The sequence below is a fragment of the Myotis davidii genome, unplaced genomic scaffold, assembly GCF_000327345.1.
Source record: "Myotis davidii unplaced genomic scaffold, ASM32734v1 scaffold958, whole genome shotgun sequence".
Lineage (NCBI taxonomy): Eukaryota > Metazoa > Chordata > Mammalia > Chiroptera > Vespertilionidae > Myotis > Myotis davidii.
The window spans coordinates 1,117,168-1,138,777 of record NW_006289714.1 but is presented as its reverse complement, the minus strand read 5'-3'; the positions used below and the strand labels follow the sequence as shown (position 1 = coordinate 1,138,777).

Below are 21,610 nucleotides of genomic sequence, written 5' to 3'. Positions count from 1 at the left end.
ACAGAACAGAATGAGGAGCGAGCAGTGAACAGCGTGCGGATCCCCGGAGCCCCCGGAGCTGCATCTTGCGCTACTACGACCTGCTGTTCCCTGGCCTCCGACAAGAGCCATGATCAGTGATCAGTGATCAGTGATCACATTGCAGAACGGGGGGGGGGGCAGTTGTGTGCCCACGGACGCTGCGGCACAGAATGAGGAGCGAGCAGTGAACAGCGTGCGGATCCCCGGAGCCCCCGGAGCTGCATCTTGCGCTACTACGACCTGCTGTTCCCTGGCCTCCGACAAGAGCCATGATCAGTGATCAGTGATCAGTGATCAGTTCACATTGCAGAAACGAGACCCTGAAGACACTGCCTGTGGCTGCCGGGACCTCAGAGCCCTGCGTCTGCACTGTTCCTGCAGCCCCGAGGTGCTGAGTCCCGAGGCCTCCGGTGTCACTTCCTGCTCCCGTCAGGGGCAGAAAGGCTGTCAACCTGCAGCTACCTGAGGCCCAGGCCTGGCTCAGCTGCGACTCTCCCGCAAGGCCAGGCAGAAGGCTCGGGTGTTCGCTGCTGACTACACAGCTGGGGTCCAGCCGGTCACCCACCCTGCACGTCCACGTCGGGAATCGGAGGGAGACTATTGATCCCAGTGCTCCCAGGGAGATGTGTGAAGGAGAGATGACGTGCAAGTTCCACACGAGACGGCTGCACAGCGCAAAGAGTTCGGGGGTCGCATTTCCCCAGCAGTGCGGGCTGCAGCCCATCAGGCCGGCTTTGGTGAGCTGCTGCACGCTCCAGCTCCTGCTCCTGCGGAGGGTTGGGTGGGTTTGTGGAGGACGAGGTCATGCCTCAGCCTGTGAGCACACAGAAGCTCGATTCCTGCCATGTTAAGGGGGATTTGATGAAAACAGGAAGAACAGTGCCCTGGAGCACGCCTTCAACGTTGAAAGAAGGGAACTTCCAAGTGATACTATCCTATATAATAAAAGCCTAGGTGGTGTCCAGGGAGGGGCCGCCACAAGATGGCCGGCAGGGGAGGGCAGTTGCGGGTGAACAGGCCTGCATGGGAGGGGAGTTGGAGGCAACCAAGCTTGCAGGGGAGGGCAGTTGGGGGCAATCAGGCTGGCAGGGGAGGGCAGTTGGGGGCAATCAGGCTGGCAGGCAGAAGCCATTAGGGGAAATCATGCAGGCAAGTGAGCAGTTAGGAGTCAGCAGTCCAAGATTGTGAGAGGGATGTCCTAAACTGGCAGTCAGACATCCCCCAAGGGGTCCCTGATTGTAGAGAGTGCAGACCCGGCTGAGGGGCACCCCCTCCCCGAGTGCACAAATTTTGTATACCAGGCCTCTAGTTTTTCTAATAAATATGGTCACACCATAGCCAGTTTGGCTCAGTGGACAGAGCATAGGCCTGTGGACTGGGTCCCGGGTTTGATTCTGGTCAGGGGCACATGCCTGGGTTGCTGGACACATGCCCAGGTTGCTGGCTTGATCCCGGGTAGGGGGGGTGCAGGAGGCAGCCAATCAGTTTTTCTCTCTAATCACTGATGTTTATCTCTCTCTCTCCCTCTCCCTTTCTCTCTGAAACCAATAAAAAATATATATTTTTAAATGTGGTTGCTAGCTAAAAAAAGAAGAAGGAAGGAAGGAAGCAAGGAAGGGAGGAAGGGAGGGAGGAAGGAAGGAAAATCAACCAATACCTGATTCACAGGAAGTTGATAGAATTTATTTTCACAAGTCTGATGTTCAAATAGTGTTATTGGTTATGCCAATCAGAGTGCTTCACTTAATTGGAAACTAAATCTGAATCTTTGATAAGTGTTTTTTGCTTCAATCCAATTTACCTACACTTACCAAGACCGGAATGAAAGAAATGATGAATAAATGAAAGCCTATTGAGCTGATGTTTTTCTGAAAAATCATCTACATGCTATTATTAATTCTTTCTCATAACCATGGTGAGCAAATTTTGTGAAAACCCAGCAAATAAATTTAATAATGTGGTCATTCTGGGTCAAAATAGACTTACTCAAAAAGAATTTTTTTCAGTTAGTCCCAAATTTCTTTCTCAGTGATGTGACATAAACCATTAATAAGCAGTGAGATTCTGTCATAAATATCTTTAACTTTGTTTACATAAAGCTCATAAGTATGTAATAGATCAATGTTTTTAAGACAGTAACATAATGTATTTTCATCCTCACCGATCCCTAACTCCAAGTTGTCTCAATACTTCCAAATTGAAGAAATGCATGGGGGTCTCAGATCATAGAGTTTCTATCATTATACAGTTAAATTTCCCTTGCACGACGCCGGCCAACACGTTTGAAGATATGGGGTGTAAGAAGGATATCCAGGAGAGAAGAGGAAAATTGCACCACTTCTGGCCAGAGTGTAGGAGATGAGAGATGGGCAGGTAGAGGGGTGTTAGGCTGAAATGCCTACCAAGGGTAGAGGGCCTGATGCTTCCCTTCCCATTAGCATCTCTGAGAGTCAGGCTCTGTGCCAACAGAGAAGACCACAGACGGTTGAGAAACCAGAGCTGCATGGTTAGGGCAAACCAAATATTCAATCTTCCTTCCTAGCCTCCCTTGTCCCCATGTGAGGTGCGTGCTGAGTTGGAGCACACAGACCACTCTAGGGACCCTCCAGCTGAGGTGCTATTAGCATCTGAAGGGCTACAGCATAGTTAGGAGCTGGATGAAGAAAATGGCAGAAGGTAAGAAAGGTAGACGGCACCTCAGAGAGACAAAGGAGGCCAGATCAGCAGGGAGAAACCCACAAACCCTAAAAGGAGGTGAGAAAGACATTAGCCAGCATCAGCAGCCTTAAAGCCTCTGCCCACTTCACAGCCCAGGCCCGTGGCACCTCAAAGGAGAACTGCCAGAGCAAATCCAAAGACCAGCAAGCGGCCAGGGCTCTAGCCAAACCCCAATACAGGGGATATACTGTCATCCTCCATAAATCCTGAGGCCATCTTCGAAACGAGCAAGGGAAACAGGGAGGAAGGGCTGAATAATTCTTTCAAGTAAATTGAGCTACAGCGGGAGACATGCTAAATTATTAGATTAGATTAAATTTTAAATCATATTGAGCTAATTTTAGTTTTGTTCTCACTGCTCCGTGGTCCAGTCCTCCTGAGGAAGATCAATTAAGTTTTAAGAGAAAAGCTACATTTTCTGGGCACACCGAAACTGTCGTGTGAATAAATTTGTCATCGTGCTACAATTACATTGTTTGGTTTAAAGGAGACATGGTGAGGACAATTTTACTCAGAGTTCACAAATTTCTGAAACTAAAAAGAGATTGTTCTTCTCTAAATACATATTAGAGAGAAATATGCTAAAAGACAGACTTGAGTTCTGACCCCCACTCAACTATTTACTCAGTTAGTCACTAACGGAAGTCACTTCATCTCTACAACAGTGCTTCCCAACAGATGTGTCTAAGATGATGTACTAGAATATTGATAAAATATTGACCATTCAGCCATCAAGACAGCCAAGGCAGGGTCTGCAGTGGCTGGAGCCCTCGGCCTTTTATCTCTGGCTGCCCTAGTGTGACGCATAAAAAACTCTGTGTTTTAAATTTGATAACTTGGGAGAATTCTTGTCGTAAATGATTCTCACCTATGGAACGGGTGGAGGAGAAGGAGATATAGAACAGATGTTTTCAGTCTTTTGTATTCTTGTAGTTCATGCTTCTATGAATGTGAGCAGGAAATTTTAATTACAAGAGTCACAGGAGTTCCTACATAAATGACCTGGAAAAAAAAAGTCTCTGCACTTATTTTTAAAAATCTCTGATTACCTCCCAAATTCTTGGGGCAGGGGGGGTCTATTTTACATGCATGTATTTCATTCTATTCATACTGTACAATTGTTATACAATCTAGAAAAAGTACAAAACCCTAATTCATTTTCCAAAACCTGGTCAGAGCTAAGGTGCAAAAAAGGAACAGTACCATAAGTTATAAGAAGAGTTGGGGTGACCTGTACAAATCATACTGCCTGTCACATGATGTTTTTTTTCCATCTTTATTGTTGAAAGTATTACATAAGTCTCCTTTTTTTCCCCTCAGTGACCCCTCTTAGCCTGCACCCACCCCTCACCTCAGGCCTTCACCCCACTATTGTCTGTGTCCATGTTATGCACATATGCATACAAGTTATCTAGTTAATCTCTTCCCACCCACCTACCCTTCTCCGCCTTCCCTCTGAGATTCATCAGGCTGTTCTATGCTTCTATGTGTCTGGGTCTATTTTGTTTCATCAGTTTATTTCATTCATTAGACTCCACATCTGAGTGAGATCATGTGATACTTGTCTTTTGCTGGCTAACTTCACTTAGCATAATACTCTCCAAATCCCTCCATGCTGTCTCAAAGGGTAATATCCTTTTTTACTGCTGCATAGTATTCCATGGGTTAATTACCTGAAAAAAAGAACCTCTGCACTTATTTTATTTTATTTTTTTATATTTTAATACATTTTTATTGATTTCAGAGAGGAAGGGAAAAGAGAAACATCAATGATGAGAGAGAATCATTGATCGGCTGCCTCCTGCATGCCCCCTACTGGGGATCGAGCCCACAACCCAGGCATGTGCCTTGACTGGAATCAAACCTGGGACCTTTCAGTCCGCAGGCCAATGCTCTATCCACTGAGCTAAACCAGCTAGAGCTGCACTTATTTTTTTTAAATCTCTGATTACCCCCAAATTCTTTTTCAACAACTAAAAATCCAGGTGTCCTTTTTCTTAGATAACCAGTATCTTTTTTTACAGTTCAACTCATGAACTTACCTAAGGGTCAGAAAATAAGAATATTAGAAAGGAATGTACAGACTGTTATAGTATTCACAAGCAAAAGCAAAATTACCTATTTGGGATTAGAAATTTGCATCCACCTTTTGGCAAACCATTTTGCTATAATTAAATTAATTTGAAAATCAATTTTTAGAGTAGTGATTAAAGGGATGGTAAGTGATCAATAATTAGTGCAATTTTCACCCACAAATGAAGCTATTATCTTCAAAGTAAGTGAAAACCTTTTCAAGATGAATGCCTCAAACCTGTTGAGTATTTTATTTGAATATGAAAGATCTTTTGCTTCCCTGCTCCCTTCCCCTGAAATTGCTCATTTCTATCAATAAAGAATGTAATGCACGCTGGATTGATCTACTAGCCATTTTCAAGTTAAAGCTAGGTTTTATGGACTTCTAAGATTTTTCTGTTCATTGAGATTACAAATGTTTTGCTACTTTTGGACGAAAGAATGAAATGCAACGTTCTTGTCAATGAATAAATCACTGATTGATTCACCTGGGAATATAGCTGTCTGTTAAGAAGTGTGGATTACAATAGCCCTGGCTGGTATGCCTCACCAATCACTGAAGGGTCTCCAGCTCCCTAATGGTCAAGGGCACATACCTGGGTTGCAGGTTCCATCCCCACCCTGGTCAGGCTCATGCGGGAGGCAACCAATCGATGCGTCTCTCTCACATCAGTGTTTGTCTCTCTTTCCGTATTCCTCCCTCCCTTTCACTTTCTCTAAAAATCAATGGAAAAATATCCTTGGGTAAGGATTAACAATACAACAAAGTATGTATCAGAACAGATCAAAAGAAAGAATGGTTGTCACATGTGCTGACAGTAACCATTCTAGCTTTTGAGTTTGGGTGGCCTACTAAGTGCCAAGCAATGATCAAGATGTGTATGTGGGCTCGTTAACTCTCACCATAGTGACTCTGGATAATAAGTGTTACTATCACCACTCTGAGGTAAAAATGGCAGGAATTTTTCTGACTACACTCCAAGAAGAGATTTTACACATGCAATTGTTCATCACAGTCCAATATCCAACATTGTTTCTAATAGGTTAAGTGTTCACAGCACCAAGAAGGTGACACTTGATGCCTTTCAAACCCACAGGTTAACTATGCCGGCAGTTAACACTTTGCTCTCTATGAGCAAAGACTGCCATCCTGTGGAAGTTGCACATATTACAAAAACAATCATTCTATGGAACTAAACATTTTCATTGCACTCATTAAGAATTTTGCAACTAGATTCTTGCATTGTTGCACACATACACACAGACACACACACGCCAATGTTGCTTATAATTAGTAAAAAGGCAAAACTTGCCTTTAGGTGTGATTTTAAGTCTCATTTAAAGGTGGCAGTGTTTTTGGAACATTTGGAAAGATAAAATATCTCCTCCTTTAATACAAGGACTCATCCCATTAGTCTTTAACCAGTTAACTGCCACGATATTTTGAATTTAATTTAAAAAGGCCTGCTGCTTGCATCTATAGATGCTTATGGCGTGCAGATGGTTAAGGCAGTGCATTAGGTTGTGTTAAACTTTCTTTATCTAAGCTTTAAATGATTGTTAAATAACAAAAAAATAAGGCGTAGTGCATCCTTTTGATGGAATTTACGGAGCACTAGATGTTTTCGCTAGAATGTACAGCAGAACTCTGGGCTTACAGAACACTTTCATTCCCGTCCTATACTTCTATTCCATGCTGGCCGGTATCCTGGAATCTGTTGTGGGCTAGTCAGGGCTTGACTGAGGGATCCTATGGCCCACGTGGTCTATGTACCCCAAAGATGGAATCTCCCTGCAATGCCTTATCCTCCTGTGCTTCAGTGATGAGCCATGTAAAGGTGTGATGATACTCAAAGGCATGTAGAGATGCCTCTTTCCTATTACCCCTCATTTTTCCTGCCACCCAGCTCACTAAATCCACAATTTCTAGGACCAAAAATTACTTAGATAAAGACGTTGTGCTATTAGAATCAAAGTGGGTGACATAGAGTATGTATTCTTCCAATGACTTTTTCAAACCAATGTGTTTCCAGGTGTAGAAATAATAAAGACCTATTGTCAGTGATACCAGACACTGCTGAGGAGATGGAGTGGTCAATCATGGGTTCCTGAATGAATGTGGATGAATGAAAGAATAAATTAACATGAATGGAGGGCATTAAAAAGAAATGATATCACAGTGTTGCCTGGGCCATTCCAGCTGAATGTGCAGTGTTGTTTAACATAAATTTTGTACCCAAGGAAGTGCCTGGCATGAAATCACTCTTTAAATATTTATTGAATAGATGGGTGAATAGGAGGGAATGGAATAAATTAGAAAACAGCATCAGTGATAAGAAAAAGGTAGAATCTCATAGCAGAGCCCTTTTACCAAAAACTGTTGAGTATGTTTAATTAATAAATATGTGCTTGTTCTGTGTTGGGCCATATGGAAGATGGTGAGCACACTGGCATCAACCACGAAACCACAAATGATCACAAATAATGATAAGTGCCCTGAAGGAAAACTCCCCCATGTCCACAGGCACTAATACAGTGTGGTGGGTGTGGGAGGGCAGGGGAACTTGGGAGCTCATTTTGAGCCCTGATATGTTTTCATTAAGCAAATGCTGCTATAGTTTCCTTCTATTCCTACATGTTCCTAGAAACTCATATTTAAGAAGAGTTGGGTTTTTTTAGATATGGACAAATTTTTCCTTCAAGATATTCAATGGTATCTAGTCTACCTAGTGTCTTTAGGCAGGCAGATACCTAAAGGGTTTGCTAATGTCATTTGGATAGCACTCATGGACAAGTCAAGCAAGCAGTTTGATGTGATTACACATGTGTGTGTGATACCCAACACAGTGTCTCAAATTCCCACAAGGAGTTGTTCCTTTGAATCAAGGCACTATTTCCCAGTGTATTCCTCCAATCTCCAGCTCTATGGATTATGTTATTGGGGAGAAAAATGAGAAAGGGGGAATGAAAGTCAGACAAGTTTAGGAAATGCTGTATTAAACAACATCATGCAAGTTTTCTTATCTGCAGGTCTTCATGTGGCCTTTCATAGGCTGACTTCTCTGTAAATTTCCAAAGGGTGTGTTTTTTCTAGTTATCGACCATGGAACCCTTTTCTTGCAGAAGCCCTCTAGGTACTAGTGCACCATGAAACACACTTTGAGAAATTCTGTGTTTTCTAAATATAAATGGCTTTGCCTGGGATAGAGGGTGGAATAAAGGTGATCCATTAATATTATAAATCCATTAATATTCCTAATCATTTTGGTAAATTTAATTCATCAAATTAACTGCTGTTTTTAAGAACTTGAGACAGCTCCACTTCCTAAGGAAGAAGTCCAGGTTGTGAGGAGGCTCCTGGAGTGTCAGCAGGGGGCGCTGTGGGTGAGGCTATGGGAATATCCAAAGGTGGATGATGGACATTGGACCAACTCTCCCCGGGGCTTTCTTACTCTTGTTTAACTCAGGTTGAATGTTGACCCCACCCCCAATATTATATTTTAGCTCATTCTTATGGACCCATGGATGACATGAAACAGGTAAAATATCACCAAAAGTGAGTTATTTACTCCCTCCAGGTAGGCATAGTTTTCCTTTCTAACATTTTTAAGCAGTCTCTCCCCAAATAATCCAAGACCCGGGCCAAGAGTATAAATATGGGTCCACACCATTGAAGTCTTAAGTATGTAAAGGTGACAGATCAAGCTAAACACTGTGAGATAAAGTATGTTCTATCCTCTTACATTGGCAAAGATACCTTCCGTATCCCTGGGAGGCCGGGTCTGCACTTCTAATTCATGACTAGCTGGGGAGCTCTGCACCGACCAGTAACAGGGCCTGGACTCTGGTCCCCTCCCTCCCACATCCGGGTTTGTCCTGCACAAGAAAGGGTCTCACAAAGGTGTGTGCACCTGAGCACGCACAGCCAAGCTCTGCCCACAGTCCCAAACACCCCCCACACCCGTGTGCACCCACGGCTGTGAGATCTGCTCTCAGGAGACAATACATGGGAATGGGCCTTCACGAGCACTCCGAGCTCTTTGGCAAGAACTTCTAGGGAACCCGGAGGATGGTGCTCACTCTGGACAGGCTCGTGGCTTTGGCCCTGGCGGGTCTCACCCTGTGAGAAGGGGTGTAGCTAGGGGGCAAGGGGCCGGGCAGAGCTAGGCAGGTCTCGGCCAGCACCAAAAGAGTATTTGGAATTGAGAATAAAGCTCCTGTGAAAATCACACTAGAAAAAGCTGCAGTCTTTGCAGCTACCCCCCAGCCTCTGGGGGAAAGAAAAGAAGAAGAAAAAGGATATTTCTTATTTGAATGTAACTACTTCTGAAAGCCTCCGGTCAACTTTCCTTCCTGTTCTGCGAGGTGAGATGATTTCCCCTTTGGCACTGAAAGGGAAACTAGATCAGTTGTGTGAAAAACCAAAAATGATACATTTTCTCAACTTCAAACTTGTCCCAAGGCTTTCTCCCACACTGTGTTAAATAATAGAAGTCTTTTTAATTGAATTTCTTTGTGTGTAGCATATGCTGGGCGATATTATGCCAGCATCTCGCTCTAAGCAGCAACCCGTTCTTCATAAAAGCATTAAGACCCGGAGCGGCGTTCTGCATGTAGGGAAGGAACACAGGCCGGCAGCAGCTTGAATCCACATAAAATCAGCGCCTCTGAAATGTAATTGTGAAAACACGTTGCGACAAACTGGGAAGTGGGGGCGATACTTAGGATTATAGAATGAAACCAAAAAAAAGAAGAAGAAGAGAGAGGAAGGGAGGAGGAGGGACAGGACCGCGGCACAATTGTCTGCAGAATCAAAGCTATAACGGGTCCTAGCGTTCTGTCTGCAGGCTCATCTCTATATTCATTTCACCTCGAAAGCCACCCCCCTTTAGAGGGGGGTTACAAGTGGACGTGCTGTGGCCCGAGGCAATACCTGTAACACATGATTGTGTTCTTCATCCCTTCAAGGATCCTGGAGCTTCAGCAGAATGGCGACATGGACATCCTGAAGCACAAGTGGTGGCCAAAGAACGGCCAGTGTGACCTGTACTCCTCAGTGGACACAAAGCAGAAAGGAGGTGCCCTGGACATAAAGAGCTTTGCAGGGGTTTTCTGCATCCTGGCTGCTGGGATTGTCCTCTCCTGCTTGATAGCCATGCTGGAGACGTGGTGGAACAAGAGGAAAGGCTCCAGGGTCCCATCCAAAGAGGTACTTGACTGGGAGCTTGGGCAGTGAGCTGGGCCAAGGAGCAGGCTGTGTCCGCGGGGAGGATGATGGCGAGGGAGGGGTTGGGGGGAGGGTCCTTGTTGCTTCTTGTCTTGAAAAGTGGAAATAAATTTGTGAAGCCTAAAAATTGGTAAGGCCAATATCAGTTTCCATTTTAGGACATCCCAGATAGATGAAGAGGAGACTATCTAGTATTTGAAAGACTGATAATGTTATGTGCCTTAACGGGCTTTGAAATTCTCCCAGATCTCTGGATAGAATTTAAGTCAATGATTTGTTAAAGGCTGAGATTGCCTTGACCAGTTCACAAAGATGCTTATCTTTTTATTGCCATGACTTGTTTAACTTATACCTAAATTACTTGGTGTCTCTAAGATTCGGCCTAAGAAATCCAATATGACAGTAAAATAATTAGAATTTTCTCTTTACCACCAGTGACTGCTGCCCTCTCTCTGTATGTAGACCTAAGAGAAGTGGTTATGTTTTTAGCTCTGATGACCCTAAGTTTAACAAATCCACATCATGGAATCATCTAAAACTCAATATTTCTCCCTTACTCTTGAGTTAGCTCAACTCCAAGTCCATATTAAAATTTTTCCAGAGATCTGAGAGAATACTCACAGAATTACACATATTTATCTTAAAGTGGCATATGTGCCCTGTTTTCATAAAAAAAAATTATGGGATTTATAACTATCTTATTTCCACTGAACCAAAAATGTGAAAATGTTTAAAATAATAAAATCATATTCACTAAAGCTTCACAAATTGAAATGAAAAACAACCTAAATTTGCTGAGTGATCTGACTTGCTGGATAGCTTCAAGGGAGAGTTTAAGCTTTCTATAACTAGGCCTTGGCTAACTGAGGCCTAGAGCAAGTCCTGACAGGATCTGCTTTAATGCACAAATAAAAATGGCTTCTCGCTTGCATACGAATTTTTGCATGTTAATGCAGTCTTTCAAACATATCGGTTTCTAGTCTAAGAATTCCTTCCTACCACTTTCTATGCAAAATTGATCAGCACCATTTATAAGGAAAAGCCTGGCTTAGCAAAGATAAATCTTCGCTTCCTACTTGTCTGAAGGATCATACATTCTGCATTAGTGAAGGGTGAACTAAAAACGAATCAGGTTTTACTGTCGTATTTTCTTTGTGGAATAAGCTTCTGGTATCTCTACTGACATTGATTCAATGCAAAAGACCACATTAATGCAACATTAGAGCTGAGACTTCATGTTCTCAAAAATCTGGAAATTAAGGACTCCCCAAGCTCCTTATATGTTGAATTACTATATATGATATTAAATTTTTGCACTATTATATCTGTTGATGGATGACTACATTATAGTTGCTGTGGGAACCATAAAATTATCTTTCAACAATCTAAAGTCTCAGTGATAACACTGCATTAATGGATATTTTTATTGGATTTCGGAATGAGAAAGGAGAAGGAAAACACTGATGCACTCAAAATATTTTTCACTTAGGAGCACTATAATAGCACAATAAAAAAAAAATACATACTCCATTCTAACTCATGACAGCTAATCCAGATCTTATGACCAAATATTTTCTTTTATGATTAATAATACCAGAACCTAAACTAAAACTGCTACTCACATGTGAGGACTTGAAAAGATCTCTAAAAGTCCCTTGGACCTCACAAAATTGCCTCAGGTACTAGGCAGCTTGAGTGTATGAAGTCCCTCAGTTAGAAAGTGATTCTTCTGTGTTAAATGTTACTCTCTCCAAGCAATCTTATATATCTTTAGCCTGAGGAGAAATAACACTGTAATAGTCACTAGCACTCTAGTGTGAACTAGCATATCAGCATATTATACCACTTATCTCTAAGAATGGAAAGTTAGAGTTAGGAGTGAGTAATGGAAGGGAACAAATATCTCACTTGGAATGAAATACCCTGAAATAAGACACTATGGGTAAAGAAGAGGTGGGGGGAGAGGCGGGAATAAGTTGCCAAAACCATACTTTTTGTTTGTACGATTTTGCCTGGGTCTGTCGCTGCTCTAACAGAAAGCAATCACCCATCTTCTGCTTCCATATTTTGTAGTTGCATGTGGCATATGCTTATTTTAGAACTTCAGCTGCAAGAAAAATATTTATTATAGATAACCTTATCTCAGTATCTTATTGGTACCCCCGGAACCTGGGACAGTGCCTGGCTCATATTAGGTGCTCAATAAATACTTGTTAAATGAATAAACCCCGAAGTTCAGTTCATTACATATCATGTTTGCTGAACTACTTTTTTTTAACCATGGGAGCTAGTACTGATGAGAACCTTATCTTCTTTTTCTTCATCTCCAGGATGACAAGGAAATTGACCTGGAGCACCTCCATAGACGTGTAAATAGCTTGTGCACAGATGACGACAGCCCCCATAAACAGTTTTCCACCTCGTCAATTGACTTGACCCCTCTGGACATTGACACTTTGCCAACACGACAAGCACTGGAGCAAATCAGTGATTTCAGGAACACTCATATTACCACCACCACCTTTATTCCAGAGCAGATCCAGACTCTTAGCCGCACACTGTCAGCTAAAGCTGCCTCTGGTTTCGCTTTTGGCAACGTGCCTGAGCACCGAACTGGCCCTTTTAGGCACAGGGCACCTAATGGGGGCTTTTTCAGGAGTCCTATAAAAACAATGTCATCTATTCCTTATCAGCCAACTCCTACCCTGGGGCTCAATCTGGGTAGCGATCCAGACCGAGGCACCTCCATATGAGCATCAAACAAAAATCTCTTCACTGTTTCTTTTGTAGGACTCCCTTTGCAAGGAGCAACTGTAATGTTGTGGGACTAACATGGATGTAACATTTTTCTTTTTAATCAGGATTATTAGTAACAATTCTAGCTCTCCCTCCTCCCTCTTCTATTTCTGTCTCTCTCTTTTTCCCTCTCTTCTGATACATTTCCTTCTGCTATTATTCATTACTCTATTTGTTCCCCCAGAATATAGTATACTAGGATCCAATTAGTCCGCTTTTCATATACTGTACTTCAAGTATAGGAAATGTGCACTGAGAATACTAAAAGTATATATGCAGGATTAATTTTACATAAAGGCCTCTTACGTAACATTTCTCTATTTTTTGAAGATATAATTGCAATAACTTCAGTCTTTTACATTCTTCTGCTGCATCCATACAATGCTCCACTGCTGTTGAGTGTCCTTTAACTGTGGACCAAAGGCAACCCCTGCAGTGTCTATAAAATACTTTAAAGACCATTCAGGCCACGTAATATGAGAATGCAATTTTGTAGGACTACAAAAAAAAAGCCATTAATATGCCAGTCAAGACTACAGTTAAAATTACTCTTGCACTGCAACAGTGCATATGACCTTTATGTGATTGTACAGTATTAAAAGTTTTTTCTTATGTACAGTAAACTTTATCATATGGCAGAAGCCTCTATTGTGTTAAATAAATTAGTATCTCATACCTATACATATATATGCACCTATATAATGTGTATATATATTGAAAGGCGGCCATTGCTATTGCAATTCATTTAATAAAGCTTTAGTTTAAAAAGAAAAGTATTGTATACAGGAACTATGTATAGTGCAGGGGGTCTTTTCAGTTAGAAAAGGCAGGTTGCTTTAATGTTATTCTGACTCGCATTGTTTGCCAACAGAGAATATTTTATACTTTTGTTATTAAAACATCCAGAGCGATTTACTATTGGTTCCTAGATGTAACTCATTTGAATAGGTTTTGCATTTGTTATCCAGCAGTGCATAAAGCTAACCTTGGTAATAATTTTACTTTTAATTCATTATCTAAATGGGGAAAGCTATTAGCCGAACCACATCCGCAGCAGCACATAGAGCTCTATGAGAGTTTAAACATAGATCATTGAAGGTTGATAAAGTCTCTTCCAAAGCAGTCAGCCAATTAACACAACTGTAGTTGGGGAGAGGTGGGAGCCCTGAAGAAATATTGATGTGGCCTTAATTACCGTCATATGTTATCCTAAAAAAGAAAATATAATAACCAGACTGGGCTCTCTACTAAACCCCCTTTTTTATTTGGTTCTATTTGGAGGAGTTCCGTGTTTTCTACATTAGTGCCAAGTGTACAGAAGGATGACAGCAAAAACAGTGCCTTTTTGTGCACAACCCTTTTAAAGTAGCATTCTTACCTGTTAGAGATGTAAAATGAACTTTGTTTGTACTCCTTAAATTAAAGCGTGATAAGTAGGAAGCGAGAACTTATCCTGTGTTCTTAGCAGCCATACACTTATTTTACTCTAATTCTTTCTGTGGCTAGGATTGATGTAGGAACCAACGTATGTGATTTGCTTTAGAAGAAATTAAAAGGTATATTCTTAAGGTATATTATATTTTGATGCTAATTCTGTTCTGGGGAGCATCTTGTACTGTCACTGTTTTTGTACTAAATCTTCAAATATTGTCTACTGTGTAAGGCAGAGAAATTTCTTATCATGCAAAGACCATTTTGTTTCCAGGGTAACAAGTACTTAAGTGCATGCACAACTTGTTTTCCCTTGTAACACTCATGATCTCATCCACGACTCTGATTTTAAAACTAAAAAAAAAAAAAAAAAAAAAAAAAGCCTTTACAAAAAGCTATATAGGGACATACCAGATGTTTCAGTGATTTTAGCTATCAAACTGTTAACCATGTACAATATTTAAAATAGGCCTATTTTGATGTATTGCCTATTATACAAATACACAAAACACTTTTTGGAGGCCTCAGTTATGAGTGGCAGAGCTTTCTGTGTATAATTTGTCTAAATAATTTGTCTAATAAAAATGTTTTCTAAACTTGCTCTCATACCATTGAAGTCTTAACTACAAAATTTGAAAATGCTTACTTCCTCACCTATTGAACTGAGTTTTTCTAAAAATTTATCTTGAGTTCATTAATGCATAAAACACATTAAGTTTTGATAGCCAAACTTTGCCGAAATGTGTGGCCCTCTAAAAGCAATACTAAGTGATGTCCTAAACCAACGAAATACTGCTTTTCTGCTATCTGAGACTATCTGTACACACAATATATTTGTTTTTCTTTATGGATGTCTCTGTGAGCACTTTTTGGGGACAGATTTATCCTGTTGTGTGTAAACAGTGCAGTCACTATAATAGCAAAAAGAAAATCAAAGATAATTATTATACTTAGAGTTTACTTATTAATAATTGTTTTGCTGTTAGAGAAAAATTCATCATGCTGAATTAATTTGAAATTTAATTGTCTCTAAATTATTTCTAATACATTATTGCATTTGAACAATAACTCATCTTGCATTTAAATTGCTCAATGGTTTTCTATCTAGAAATATATTTAATTTAGATTAAAATTTCTGCTATTCTAAAATCCCATTGAAAATGAAGTTTTCCAATGTTGGAACCAGGCGGAACTGTAGACATCTAGACCATCTTGCCTCGTTTTACAAATAAGGGAAATAAGATGCCAGGAAGATGGGACCGGCCCACAAGTTTGTCAATCTGAGGCTTAAAACTGGGTCTTTTTTTGTTTGCTTGTTTAACTCTGCCAAGTCCCATTCGGTCACATTCACTGGTCCTCGTGGATTGGAAATGTAGGGATGGCTCAGGTACATGGCTCCACCCACTCCTCTGGCCCAGCAGAGGCTGTCAGTCTCTAGGAACCTCCCTTCCTGTCTGGGTCCACATGGTGCATCCCATTCACCCGCTCCCCTTAAAGATGGGAAAGTGAACACCTTGGGCTACTTCCCCAAGGTCATGGCTCCTGGCAGCCATCAGACCAGGTCCTGCTTCTGTTACTGCTACTTCCTTTAACCATTGTCTGTCCTGGTTCACACCACTTACACCCACCGGGCTATTTCAGAATAAGACAAATACCTTATATCCATGTGCTTCTATTCTTCTCATATAGTCAATGTATTCCTTTGGTGAATCATTAGAGTTGTCACTTTTAATCACTCGGAACTTATGCACAGGTTTTGATTTAATCACATATTAGAAAATTGTAAGACCTCCTTTCTTCCTCATACATATCAAACTACAGGCAATTTGTCATTTTCTTAATTATGTTATCTTCCATTTCCTTTAGTTTGGGATTGGTTGTGAACTGAATAAATACTTTCAAAAATAGACTCTACTTAATGGTACTTTGCTTCATCAATTAAAAAGAAGAAAAAAAAGATGAGAAGACCCATTTACCCCCACAAAATGCTTTCTAAGCCATACAATTGGATAACAATCTATCAGTACTTTATAATCAGAATTTTTGGAATAGTGGTACACATTCTGTATTATGAGCATAGTAAATAAAGCAGAACTAAGAACTTCTGTGCTGGTAAACATGGGGTTTATCCTTAAATATACTTTTCATGGTAATTGACAACATACAATGGGCTCACTAAAAATTGGCTTTCTTCTGCAGTGTTTATATTTCTAAAAATTGATTATAGTCCCAATCCTGTGACCAGATATTAATAAATGGCTAGCAATTGTGGGCATAGTTATTATTTCAACAAAATTTAGTAGATACCCACCCCCCATGAGATAGCATAAATGAGCTCCCGTGGGTGGAAAAGACTTCGTGACACTGAAAAACCAGGAAATAAAGCTATTTAGATTTGATAGGTTTAATTCAGTCCCATTAGTGTTACCAAAAACCTATGATGTGAAAACCACTATGCTAAGCAGTTGCAAGTGGCATAAATGAAGATACATGTTTCTGGATGGGTCTGGATGTGTTCTACTGTTATCGGAGAATTGTACAGGCGGACTGTCTCCATTGCTAGTGGGGTTCTTATGATATCTTGAGAAAAAAGAATTTTCTAAGGCTCACACAGGAATATGAGTGATTTTTATTTGCTTTGACTTATCTCCCTCAGTTCCCAAAGTCCCATTTCCCCTAAACTAGTCCTGACAAAATGTGCAGCTGAGGATTCAGCAGAGCTAAAAACAAAGCCAGTATCCACAATGTCAGCTCCATAATGAAGCTGAATCCGCTACAGCATCAGGCTAATTCCAGTCCATCGGTCCACTGTGTGCCACGGGGGCGAGTGAAGAACATGAAAGCCCTGAAAGCCAGGAGTCAGGCGTGAGCAGCAAGAGAACAGGGCTTCTTTGTATTTCAGATTTCGCACCCTTGCAGTGGCCAAGCCTATTCTGTCCAGTGCCCTGTTCTCAGGTATGACTGACAGGCCAACGCCCTCTCTACGTCATTCAGACCTTAGTGGGCATGCGTTTATTCTTTTCTTGTTCAGTCCCTTTCCCCAGGATCTGGGGGGAACAGACCTAGGGAGTGTTAAACTGCAGCTTTCTGGCAAAGCTGTACAAATGGCATACCTGTATTATCTGGCCTTCCCTTTGCTCCTCTCCTTTTAATTAATTAATAACCAGGCGATTACGACAGAATCACTACCACCCATTTCTTTCCTTACCCCATATCACCATGCAAGATATAGATGCCATCTTACAGACTTTCTGAGGTGGCAGAATGAGTCACCCAAACCAGTGCAGTCATCTTTGTGCCCAGACCATCCAACCAACTGCTGCAATCCATTCTTGTTCTCCAGGGCTAATTGGGTCTGTCCTCTTAGATTCAGATGATCTCCACAAAGAAGACCTAGATTTCCCAAGATGCCCAACCAGGAGGCCAAATTTTCAGAAATGTGAAAATTACCACAAGCCAGAGGCAAACTACTATCTGGCCCTTCCTCCTTATCAATACCTGCACTGCATACCATTCAGAGACTGACTCCTACCCTCCGGCGTCCAGTCAGAAGACACAGATAACAACTCATTTTCTATCCCTGTGGGCTAGTTCTCGTAGAGTTCTGCAGTGTTTTTGCTTCAGAGGGACCAAACTCAGCCAATTTTGTTCAGGCTACGTTTGAACTCTCATAAACTTTTACTTATATTGCAGCAAAGACTCCTCGCCACCTTTCCTCTCATCTCAGCCATAGGTTACACTGCGACCAATGAGCCTGAAGCATGTATAGTGTTCTCCTGACTGCCCACCATAACAACAGCCTCCGACCCACACACACTTCCAGAAAAATAGAAACTTCATGGTTCTGCTCCATTTTATAGAGTTGCACAGAGGCATACCAAGTACAACAGTTGCAGCAACAAACGATCCAGCCTGCTCTGAAGACAGAAACACACTGAAGGAGCGGTCTCTCACCTGCATTTTCCAAATTCCTATATTTTCAATCGTTTTTTGTTTGTTTCGATTCCATGTAATGTTAGTAAGTAACAAAGAAAAAATATTCAACTTTGAGAAATACTTTTTGTGATCCGAAAGCTCTCCCCTGATCTGTTATTACATACGATTTAGAACCAAGGGCCGCCTTTTGACTTATTTTGCACACTTCCTAGAATTTCTTCACACCGCAATCTGGACACATTGCCCATCCTCTGCTGGAGATAGACGTGGCCCAGCTGACCTTTGTGAGGAGTGAGGGCCTGGTTCCTTCTGGAGAAACCCTGTGGTGGTTCCCACTGCAGGATTAGCAGCGTATTTCAAAAGAAACTCTCTGTGATGTAATAGAAAATGCACAGAAGTTTCAGGGCAACATTAATCCTCATTAATTAAAAACTAATTAAGCTTTTATAACAGCTGCTTTAGAAGGAGGAACATATGTCACAAAATCAAAGAATGACACAACATCAGAACCAAAGAAGGATGAAAAGCACTGATTTAATAAATATTTTGCCTGCCACAAGATTTGAAATATGAGAAGGCACACTTTAGTTTTTAAAGTTGTTATATTTTATTTTTAAATTGGTGTTACTGAAATTTTTTAGAAACTAAGTGCCCTACATCTGTGGCTGTTTTTAATTTTAAAAATTTGACATCAATAAACAAATCATAGCTTGCTTATTCACTATGCAGAAGATTCATTATCGGGGGATCTTTAAGAATTAGTTTTTCACCCTACCCGGTTTGTCTCTGTGGATAGAGAAACTGAAGGGTCCCAGGTTCGATTCTAGTCAAGGGTACATGCCCAAGTTGTGGGCTCAATCCCCAGTAGAGGGAGTACAGGAGGCAGCTGATCAATGATTCTCTCTCATCATTGATGTTCCTCTCTCTCTCTCCCTCTCCCATCCTCTCTGAGATAAATAAAAATACATTTTTTAAAAAGAATTAGTTCTTCTAATATAACAAAATAAGATTCAATTTCCAAAAATTTAAATTCTATAAAACTTTTCAGGATCACAGCCATTTCCTGGAGCAAGGATTCCTATATTTATTTCACACTAGATAAATAAGGAGTTGATAGTTAATATTAAATGCTCTCCATAATAACATTAAAGTTGACTTTCAAGTTAATTCTAGCCCTCTATTAATATTTGTTTTTGAAATTTGGCTATAAGGTATGTATTTTTTTTGAAATAAAAACACTGAAATTAAGTTGAAAATAGAAGCATCACATGTCCAGCTCATCTAATTAGGACTCCCAGACTCAGTGCTGTGTGACTAAGGATGTTAAACCTTATTGCTCACTCACTCAGTTTTTTCCATGGAAATATCATGATAAAAATGATTTCATAAAACGTGTGCAATACCACTTCCCACATGTGTAGTCTCCAAAGTTTTTTTATTTTTAATATATTTTATTGATTTTTTACAGAGAGGAAAGGAGAGAGATAGTTAGAAACATTGATGAGAGAGAAACATCGATCAGCTGCCTCCTGCACACCCCCTACTGGGGATGTGCCCGCAACCCAGGTACATGCCCTTGACCGGAATCGAACCGGGAGCCTTTCAGTCCACAGGCTGACGCTCTATCCACTGAGCCAAACCAGTTTCAGCTCCAAAGTTTTTGGTGTGTCCAATTAACATGGTAAGTTCTATAATATAACTCAACCAGCAATTAATATATTTTAATTAATTCTTTCTTTTTCATCATCATTAAATGAAGTTTTTAATTCTTACTCCATAATAATGATTTTGTGTCTCTTAAAAAAAAATTATTAGTACTTATACCTAAACTAGAGGCCCTGTGCATGAAATCCATGCACTGGTAGGGTCCCTAGCAGCTGCTGGCTGCCAGCTGGGACCTCCCTTCCCACGGTTGGCCGACCGGCCCCTCCCGCTGGCCGAACTCCCAGTCGAGCTCCTGGTTGAGGGGACAATTTGCATATTAGGCTTTTATTGTATAGGATTTTAATAAGGCTACAGAGAGAATATTAGAAACAAAACAATCACACAGGATTAATCAGTGAAACTAATATAATATTGAATGCCAACTGTCATTGAAAAAGATGTTGAAAAAAAGAGATCAATCAGTCCATCAACTAACACTTTCTGAGCACCTATTATGAGCAAGGCACTATGAGATTTCCTATCTGGTGTGCCCAGGCACAGTCCTGGGCCTGAAGCAGTTCTGGCACTGAAGCTTTGATCCCCTCTCTCTCAGGGTGATAGGGTGAGCCTTGGCTGGATTTCTGCCCAGGGGCAGTTCTCTGCATTTATACCTGGCCTTTCCTCGGAGAGCTTCCAAAGTTAGAGAAACAAAATACCAACATTTGAAAAGTTAAACAAAAACTCATGGTTTAAATAACATAGGGAGACAATAATATGTTATGATTCAGAGTACATTTAATGGTCAAATTGGTGCTATAGAGAAAATATTCTATGAGAAGAGAAGAATGCAGCTGTGTGGCTTGGGGTGGTTTCATGTTTCATGGGATAAGTGGAAAGTTAGCCTGATCGCAGAGAATATGGAGAGGTCAGAAGAATGCAAAAAGGCTTCCAAGCAGAGGGTCCAATGCCACCAAAGGCACAGGGTGGGAAAGGATGTGCAGAGGAGCAGTAGCCCACGATGTCTGGAATATGAGTCTCATGTCAAGAAATAGCAGGAAGTAAGGTTTGGGTGAGATTGAGAAAAGCCTGTAGGCTGGGCTCAGGAGATTACACTCTATGCTGTTCCTTCATCCATTCATGTGTTCATGTATTCAACATATGTTCACTGAGGTCCCACTACGTTCAAGACACTATTCTAGGCACTAGGGATACACCAGGACACAAGGCAGAAATCCCTGCCCTTCTGGAGACAGAAAATAATCAGGATAAATAAGTGAAGTCCATAGTCTATTAGAAGATAAATGAGGTAGGGAAAAAGGAGGACGAGGAGCAGAAAGGCCAGAGTGAGAGTGGGGACTTGCTGTTCTAAACAAGGCGGCCAGGGGAAGCCTCACTGATTCGTGGCATTTGACTGAAGCTTTATGGGGAATGAGGGAGTTACCATGTTGTTATCTTCAAAAGAGCATCCCCGACGTTGGGAAGAGCTAGGACTAAGGCTCTGAGGTGGGAGTGTGCTGGGTATGTCTGAAGAAGAAGGATCAATGTGGCTGGACCAGAATGGGTGATGAGAAAGAGGGTATTAGGAGAGCTCAGAAAGGTAGCACAGGACTCACATGATAAGGCTTCACAGAGTGCTGCTGTAAATCATTCATGGGTTGACTACAAAGCCAGGCGTAAATCAGTCTTGGGAACATAGATACTCCCACTTTCCCACCCTCCCTTGGGCCTAATTATTTGCTACCATTCGAATGTTATGGGAGAATG

The 21,610-nt window shown here is 41.3% G+C and overlaps 1 protein-coding gene across 1 annotated transcript in view; it reads left to right on the top strand.

The window, feature by feature from the left end:
• The window catches only part of GRID2 (glutamate ionotropic receptor delta type subunit 2), a 690,454-nt gene extending 674,279 nt beyond the window's left edge, over window positions 1-16,175 (top strand). The window contains exons 13-14 of the mRNA XM_015562999.1: window positions 9,781-10,021; window positions 12,370-16,175. Of these exons, the coding sequence (XP_015418485.1) occupies window positions 9,781-10,021; window positions 12,370-12,792 (664 nt within the window). The 3' untranslated portion in view covers window positions 12,793-16,175. The remainder of the gene's footprint in view (window positions 1-9,780; window positions 10,022-12,369) is intronic.
• The last annotated feature ends 5,435 nt before the right edge of the window (window positions 16,176-21,610 follow it).